At 54.3% G+C, this 9,047-nt stretch overlaps 1 protein-coding gene across 1 annotated transcript; it reads left to right on the top strand.

Moving 5' to 3' along the window:
- Window positions 1–2,077: 2,077 nt before the first annotated feature.
- LOC144931364 (thymosin beta-10-like) lies at window positions 2,078–2,377 on the top strand. The gene has a single exon (XM_078855167.1). The coding sequence runs from the start codon at window positions 2,078–2,080 to the stop codon at window positions 2,210–2,212; it is 135 nt and encodes a 44-aa protein (XP_078711293.1). The 3' UTR covers window positions 2,213–2,377.
- Window positions 2,378–9,047: the final 6,670 nt, after the last annotated feature.

Genomic DNA, 9,047 nt, shown 5'->3' with positions numbered 1-9,047 from the left:
GCGCCACTTCTGCTGCTGCTGCCAGTCGGCCACATCTCATCAAATTCATGTTGAGGTCAGAGAACAAGCGGCGATCACAGTGCAGTCTCCGTGAGCCGATGATGGTTTTTGCACGACACACAGAGGCCGTGTGCTCTGTGTGCACGCCTTCGTTCGTTGTCTCAAACTTAGACCAATCGCGTGTTTGTCTGTTCGTTACGAAGGTCCCACGCACGCTGCGGATACCTGATGGGATGTGTCAAAACATAACACGTGTTCTGTGTGTGAACACGTGTGCAGGAGGCGAATTGTCTGTTATTAATGTTGTCGCTTAGAGAGAGAGGGGGACCCTTGCCCATACACATCGCTCAGTTCCACCAGCATCGGTTCAACCAGAGCCTGACTCAGAGCCTGACTCAGAGCCTGACTCAGAGCCTGACTCAGAGCCTGACTCAGAGCCTGACTCAGAGCCTGACTCAGAGCCTGACTCAGAGCCTGACTCAGAGCCTGACTCGAGCACCAACTCAGGCAGCGTAGCGGTGGTGGCCAGGCACGTGTCCTGCACGAGGGTTGGTGGATCACCACACAGACGGCGTGAAACTCCCTTCCAGGAGGAGCCGTTTCCCTGGCTCGCCAGGAGACGGCGATAGAGCTCAACGTGAACTCCGCATGTACGTATGGATGTTGAACTTCTTTCGCACCGTACGGAGCCAACCGCGCTAATCGGAGGTACCTTCCCGCTCCTCGTGTGTGGCTCCTCCTTCTGGCGCCTATGAGTCCCCCCCCTCTCTCTCTACGAGTGCGGTGGCGGTGCAGACGCAACGATACGAGTTGACACATTGTATGAATAACAACAACAGAATAACAACAACAGAATAACAACAGAATAACAACAACAGAATAACAACAACAGAATAACAACAACACAATAACAACAGAATAACAATAACAGAATAACAACAACAGAATAACAACAACAGAATAACAACAGAATAACAACAGAATAACAACAGAATAACAACAACAGAATAACAACAACAGAATAACAACAACAGAATAACAATAACAGAATAACAACAACAGAATAACAACAACAGAATAACAACAACAGAATAACAACAACAGAATAACAACAACAGAATAACAACAACAGAATAACAACAACAGAATAACAACAACAGAATAACAACAACAGAATAACAACAACAGAATAACAACAACAGAATAACAACAACAGAATAACAACAACAGAATAACAACAACAGAATAACAACAACAGAATAACAACAACAGAATAACAACAACAGAATAACAACAACAGAATAACAACACGAATTGGGCAGACGACCCGCCTCCTCTCCGTAGCTGCCTCTCCACGTGGACACGAGACGGGCACCAACACAGACCTCACGGCTGCAGCTACAGCTACTGCAGCAGCTACAACAGTAGCTGTTGTTACAGCTACAGCTGTAGCTGTAACAACAGCTACTGTAACAACAGCTACTGCTGCTGCTGCCCTCCCGCTCGACGCGAGTCTCCGCCTCGGCGTTTGTTGGGGAGGGTGGGGGGGTGGGGGGGGTCCGAGCAGAGTCGTGACTCGAGAGAGGTGCCCCCCCCCCACCCCCACGGACCCCCCCCCCCCACGGACCCCCCCCCCACGCCCCCTCCCGGACCCCCACCCGGGAGCTGAACTCGTTCGTCAACACCACCGTGGCCCGGAGAGGGAAGAGGAGACCTAAAAACATCGCCGACGTTTCGCCTCATGGTCCTTCTGCTACGAACAAAGGCCATCATCGCCCGACACGTCGCCTCTGTGATATCGGGGTTTTTCTTCAGGATCACAAAGACAAAGCTCTCGCGTATAGCCTTAGCAGACTGTTAGGGCAAGTGCTGTTAGCGAGTAACACCGATTAAAGCCGGCACGGCACGCGAGGGGGCGCCTCTGAGTCGTCCTCTCTCTCTCTCTCTGAGTCGTCCTCTCTCTCTGAGTCGTCCTCTCTCTCTCTCTCTGAGTCGTCCTCTCAAGAGAGAGAGACACTGCAGCGAGGAATCCGGGAGGTCGTGGCTGTGTTGAGCGTCCCAGCAACTCTGCAGCAACATGGCAGAGAAGCCAGCCCTGAGTTCGATCGAGAAGCGCGACAAGTCGAAGCTGAAGAAAGCGGAGACCGCTGAGAAGAACACGCTGCCCACGAAGGAGACGATTGACCAGGAGAAGAGTCGGCCAGACGCGTGAGGTGTTCAGGAGCTGCCGTGCCCTCAACATGCATCCCGTCCATGGGTCAAGAGGGGGGGGGGGGGGAGACACTTCCCTGTGAATTGTGGTGGTCTTAGTTTTTTTTTACGTGAAATAATTTTCTGTTGTAAAGCAATTTACTTTTCCCCCCTCCCCTTGCTACCAGTATGGTTGGTTAACCTGTGGTATGGGCTTTGTGTTAATGCCCCTCTAAAATGCCATTGGTCTGTTGGGAGCACGCTGTGCAACAAGCTTATTTGTAATGTGCACTTACTATGAACATTCAACAAACAAACCGATGAAAACTCTAAAAAAAGAGACAAAAAACGAGAGAGGGAGCAGAGAGGGAAGGGGTAAGAAGGAGGAGAGCAGAGCGGGACATCTTTTGTGAAATCTTTCATTTAAAAAGGGGAGGGGGGCACATAAAGCGAAGCATTGAAATAAACTAAAAACTAAATGATGAACGAAGCAAAGTGCCGACTACCCCGAGCATCTTCTTGCTTCCTCTGATCGTAAACAGAGAGAGAGGCAGCGAGGAGCGGACACCGTTCGGTGGCGACGGTGCAGTTGACGTCACCGATGTTGATGTTGAATCACAGCTCACGCGCGCACACTAGAGGGCAGAGTTCACTTGCAGATGCCACTGCGAACGAAATGCGCTCGAGTGCCTGGTGCGGTGCGTAAACATTGCCACTAGGGAGACAAAGGCGGCCGGTCGTGGTGCTGGCCACCCACCCCCTCGTGTGCCGTGCCAGCCTTCATAGGTACCACTCGCTAACAGCACTTTCCCCAACGGTCTTTTAAAGGCGATACGGGGGATCTTTGTCTATATGTATGTACCTGTGACACACTGACAAACGCAGAAGCACGTGCACACACACAGACGCATTCTCACACTCGTTAATTTGACACCGGCACAATAATTAACACACAAACACGCTTCATTCACACGCGCACGGCCAAATTCACACGCACACAGACAGACATCCCCCATATAGCCTTAACATAATTTCGGGGCAAGTGCTGTTAGCGAGCGCCGATGAAAGCCGGCACGGCACACGAGGGGGTGGGTGGCCAACACCCATCAAAGTACTCATTTGAGGCCGAGTCGACCTGGGGAGGCAAGGGAACCGGTTCAGATAATGGTCACCCGTGTTGGCCGTGAGCGTAGCTGAGCGCTGCAGCCACTGCGCCACCGCTGCCCACACTCGCACGCGTGGAGGCGCACACACTCAAGCTATTAGCCCCCCCCCCATTCCTGCGTCTAGACAGCGAATCGGCTCCCTTTGATGTCGCCTCGTGCAGAGGAGAGTCGCGGCTCTCGAGGGGAGGGGAGAGGAGGTGGAGAGAGGGAGGGGGAGAGAGGAAAGGAGGGGAGAGACGGGGAGGAAGCGAGAGTGGGATGAGGGAGGGAGAGAGGACATGCAGATGCAGAGAACGGTGGAGAGTGAAGAGCGGCATAGAGATGAGAGAGGAGGAGAGAGTGGGAGGAATGAAGAGAGAGGAATATTTTAGAAGGAGAGGCATCGAGATGAGAGAGGGAGAGGGCGATGGGGGAGGAGCCACTGGGAGACGGGAGCACGAGAGGGAGGGGGGGCCAGGGAGAGTGATGCGATGATGTCCGCTACCGGACGAGTTGGGGATAGGTGAGGGGGGCAGGTGAGGGGGGCAGGCGAGGGGGGCAGGCGAGAGGGGCAGGCGAGAGGGGCAGGCGAGGGGGTTATGTGCGAGTTACCACCGCGACGCGGGTGGTTCACGCAGTATGTATGTGAGTAGAACCGTTCGGATAGCGGTTTACAGCAAATCCACTGCTGGATGAATGCCTCCACTCGGCCGAGGCTTGTTTGACCATACTTCAAGACTATACGGGGGTCTCTCTACCGTATGTGTATCGAATGTGTGAGTGTGACTGAGTGTGTGTGAGTGTATGTGAGTGAGTGTGACTGAGTGAGTGAGTGTGACTGAGTGAGTGAGTGTGACTGAGTGTGAGTGAGTGAGAGTGAGTGAGTGTGACTGAGTGTGACTGAGTGTGAGTGAGTGAGTGTGACTGAGTGAGTGAGAGTGTGAGTGAGTGTGTTTGTGTGACTCAGTGTGAGTGAGTGAGAGTGAGTGAGTGTGAGTGAGTGTATGTTGACTCCGTGGTGACGTATTCACTCTGCAGGAGGAATCCGATGAGCTAGGAAGCTCTTGTTTACAGATGTCCAGTAGGGGCGGGTCACAAGCACACGACAGCAGTGCGAAGTTTTGCAAAGATAAACGCATCACTTACATAGAATATACACAAATACATCTAAACTGTTCGTTAATCTTACCCGGTAAAGCCAACTGAGCTATTAGCTTCTTCTTTCAGAAGCGACCTGGCCACAAATGATAGCTCAACGCAGTGGCTTGTCACGTGAACATTTATCGCAGCAAAATCATCAAAATGCATGCAAAGTCAACGCAACCCACACGCACCAAAGATCCCCCGTATAGCCTTAACAGACTGTAGGGGCAAGTGCTGTTAGTGAACACCGATGAAGGCCGGAACGGCACACGAGGGGGTGGGTAGCCAGCACCGCGCCCGGCCGCCTTTGTCTCCCCTGTGGCGATGTTTACAAACCCCACCAGTTACTCATTTAAGGCTAAGTCGATCTAGGGGAGGCCCAGGACCGGTTCAGATAATCGTGGCTGGTGTTGGCCGTGAGTGAGTATTGAACTCGGGTTGTCGTGTTCATAGCGCAGCGCGTTAGCCGCTACACTACCGCACCCCATGCATACATACACACACATGTACACACACTTCACGCACACATACACTCCACACACATATCAGACACACACATACACACCACACGCATTTCAGACACATGCTCCACACGCACACAGATGCCCCATTCACCAGTTATTCGAATGGCTACACGCACACTCACCACACACTCACCACACACGCACACTCACCACACACTCACCACACACGCTCACGACACACTCACTACACACACAAGCACGCTCACCACACACTCACCACGCACACAAGCACACTCACCACGCTCACCACACACGCACACTCACCACACACTCACCACACTCACCACACACGCACACTCACCACACACTCACTCACCACACACTCACCACACGCTCACCACACGCTCACCACACACTCACTCACCACACACTCACCACACGCTCACCACACGCTCACCACACACTCACCACACACACTCACCACACACTCACTACACACGCTCACCACACAAGCACGCTCACCACACTCACCACACACGCTCACCACACACTCACTACACACGCTCACCACACAAGCACGCTCACCACGCTCACCACACACTCACTACACACTCACTACACACGCTCACCACACAAGCACGCTCACCACGCTCACCACACACTCACTACACACGCTCACCACGCTCACCACACTCACCACACACTCACCACACACGCTCACCACACACTCACTACACACGCTCACCACGCTCACCACGCTCACCACGCTCACCACACACTCACTACACACGCTCACCACGCTCACCACACACTCACTACACACGCTCACCACGCTCACCACGCTCACCACGCTCACCACACACTCACTACACACGCTCACCACGCTCACCACACACTCACTACACACGCTCACCACGCTCACCACGCTCACCACGCTCACCACACACTCACTACACACGCTCACCACGCTCACCACACACTCACTACACACGCTCACCACGCTCACCACACACTCACTACACACGCTCACCACGCTCACCACGCTCACCACGCTCACCACGCTCACCACACACTCACTACACACGCTCACCACGCTCACCACACACTCACTACACACGCTCACCACGCTCACCACACACTCACTACACACGCTCACCACGCTCACCACACACTCACTACACACGCTCACCACGCTCACCACACACTCACTACACACGCTCACCACGCTCACCACGCTCACCACGCTCACCACGCTCACCACACACTCACTACACACGCTCACCACGCTCACCACACACTCACTACACACGCTCACCACGCTCACCACACACTCACTACACACGCTCACCACGCTCACCACACACTCGCGCGTCGGATATTCCTGGAAAATCGGTGGCTTTCAACCCCAAGCTCCCCGCTCTGCAGATTCGACAACAACGACAACGACAATGCCGCTGCTGTTGCTGCTGCTGCTGCTAACATTGCTGCTGCTGTTGCTGCTGCTGCTGCTAACATTGCTGCTGCTGTTGCTGCTGCTGCTGCTAACATTGCTGCTGCTGTTGCTGCTGCTGCTGCTAACATTGCTGCTGCTGTTGCTGCTGCTGCTGCTAACATTGCTGCTGCTGCTGCTGTTGCTGCTGCTGCTGCTGCTAACATTGCTGCTGCTGTTGCTGCTGCTGCTGCTAACATTGCTGCTGCTGTTGCTGCTGCTGCTGCTAACATTGCTGCTGCTGCTGCTGCTGTTGTTGCTGCTGCTGTTGCTGCTGCTGCTGCTGCTAACATTGCTGCTGCTGCTGCTAACATTGCTGCTGCTGTTGCTGCTGCTGCTGCTAACATTGCTGCTGCTGCTGCTGCTAACATTGCTGCTGCTGTTGCTGCTGCTGCTGCTAACATTGCTGCTGCTGCTGCTGCTAACATTGCTGCTGCTGCTGCTAACATTGCTGCTGCTGTTGCTGCTGCTGCTGCTAACATTGCTGCTGCTGCTGCTGCTGCTAACATTGCTGCTGCTGTTGCTGCTGCTGCTGCTGTTGCTGCTGCTGCTAACATTGCTGCTGCTGTTGCTGCTGCTGCTGCTAACATTGCTGCTGCTGCTGCTGCTAACATTGCTGCTGCTGTTGCTGCTGCTGCTGCTGCTAACATTGCTGCTGCTGTTGCTGCTGCTGCTGCTAACATTGCTGCTGTTGCTGCTGCTGCTGCTGTTGCTGCTGCTGCTGCTAACATTGCTGCTGCTGCTGCTGCTAACATTGCTGCTGCTGTTGCTGCTGCTGCTGCTAACATTGCTGCTGCTGTTGCTGCTGCTGCTGCTAACATTGCTGCTGCTGCTGCTAACATTGCTGCTGCTGCTGCTGCTGCTGCTAACATTGCTGCTGCTGCTGCTAACATTGCTGCTGCTGTTGCTGCTGCTGCTGCTAACATTGCTGCTGCTGCTGCTGCTGCTAACATTGCTGCTGCTGCTGCTGCTGCTAACATTGCTGCTGCTGTTGCTGCTGCTGCTGCTAACATTGCTGCTGCTGCTGCTGCTAACATTGCTGCTGCTGCTGCTGCTAACATTGCTGCTGCTGCTGCTGCTGCTAACATTGCTGCTGCTGTTGCTGCTGCTGCTGCTAACATTGCTGCTGCTGTTGCTGCTGCTGCTGCTAACATTGCTGCTGTTGCTGCTGCTGCTGCTGCTGTTGCTGCTGCTGCTGCTGCTGCTAACATTGCTGCTGCTGTTGCTGCTGCTGCTGCTAACATTGCTGCTGCTGTTGCTGCTGCTGCTGCTAACATTGCTGCTGCTGTTGCTGCTGCTGCTGCTAACATTGCTGCTGCTGCTGCTGCTGCTGTTGCTGCTGCTGCTAACATTGCTGCTGCTGCTGCTGCTGCTAACATTGCTGCTGCTGCTGCTGCTGCTGCTAACATTGCTGCTGCTGCTGCTGCTGCTGCTGCTAACATTGCTGCTGCTGCTGCTGCTGCTGCTAACATTGCTGCTGCTGCTGCTGCTGCTAACATTGCTGCTGCTGTTGCTGCTGCTGCTAACATTGCTGCTGCTGCTGCTGCTAACATTGCTGCTGCTGCTGCTGTTGTTGCTGCTGCTGCTGCTAACATTGCTGCTGCTGCTGCTGTTGTTGCTGCTGCTGCTGCTGCTGCTGCTGCTGCTAACATTGCTGCTGCTGCTGCTGCTGCTGCTGCTAACATTGCTGCTGCTGCTGCTGCTAACATTGCTGCTGCTGCTGCTGTTGTTGCTGCTGCTGCTGCTGCTAACATTGCTGCTGCTGCTGCTGCTAACATTGCTGCTGCTGCTGCTGCTGTTGTTGCTGCTGCTGCTGCTGCTAACATTGCTGCTGTTGTTGCTGCTGCTGCTGCTGCTAACATTGCTGCTGCTGCTGCTGCTGTTGTTGCTGCTGCTGCTGCTGCTAACATTGCTGCTGCTGCTGCTGCTGCTGTTGTTGCTGCTGCTGTTGCTGCTGCTGCTGCTAACATTGCTGCTGTTGCTGTTGCTGCTGCTGCTGCTGCTAACATTGCTGCTGCTGCTGCTAACATTGCTGCTGCTGCTGCTGCTAACATTGCTGTTGTTGCTGCTGCTGCTGCTGCTAACATTGCTGCTGCTGCTGCTGCTGTTGCTGCTGCTGCTAACATTGCTGTTGCTGCTGTTGCTGTCGTTGCTATTGCTGCTGCTAACATTGCTGTTGTGTTGTCGCTGTTATTGATGTTGCTGCTGCTGTTGTTGCTGCTGCTGCTGCTACTGTTGCTAGCTGCTATTGCTGCTAATATTGCTGCTAATATTGCTGCTGCACATTGCATTCTCAGCAGCAGCAGCATTGGCACCACCACCATCACGAGCCGCGATAGCCCCTCCCCTCGACCCCCCCCCCCCCCGCTGTCCGTCCCAGCCCCGCCCCCCCCCCAGCAAGAGGAGGCGACTCTCCGTCTCGCGGGAGGGAGCAGCTGGAGACGCTGTCGGAGTCGCCCCCCGAGTGCCGGGGGTACAGTGCGCCAGACAGCGCCCGTAAGAGCGAGACGGCAGCAGCAGCAGCAGCAGGAGGAGTATCATCAGCAGCAACAGCATCATCATCATCAGCAGCAACAGCAGCAATAGCAATGTTAGCAGCAACAGCATCATCATCAG

Source organism: Lampetra fluviatilis, chromosome 4 (assembly GCF_964198595.1).
Source record: "Lampetra fluviatilis chromosome 4, kcLamFluv1.1, whole genome shotgun sequence".
Lineage (NCBI taxonomy): Eukaryota > Metazoa > Chordata > Hyperoartia > Petromyzontiformes > Petromyzontidae > Lampetra > Lampetra fluviatilis.
The sequence above is the reverse complement of the archived record's forward strand: the minus strand, read 5'-3'. Positions and strand labels throughout refer to the sequence as shown.

Bases quoted from the DNA above. Each gene is read 5' to 3' on its own strand.
- LOC144931364 (XM_078855167.1), top strand. From the start codon at position 2,078: ATGGCAGAGAAGCCAGCCCTGAGTTCGATCGAGAAGCGCGACAAGTCG.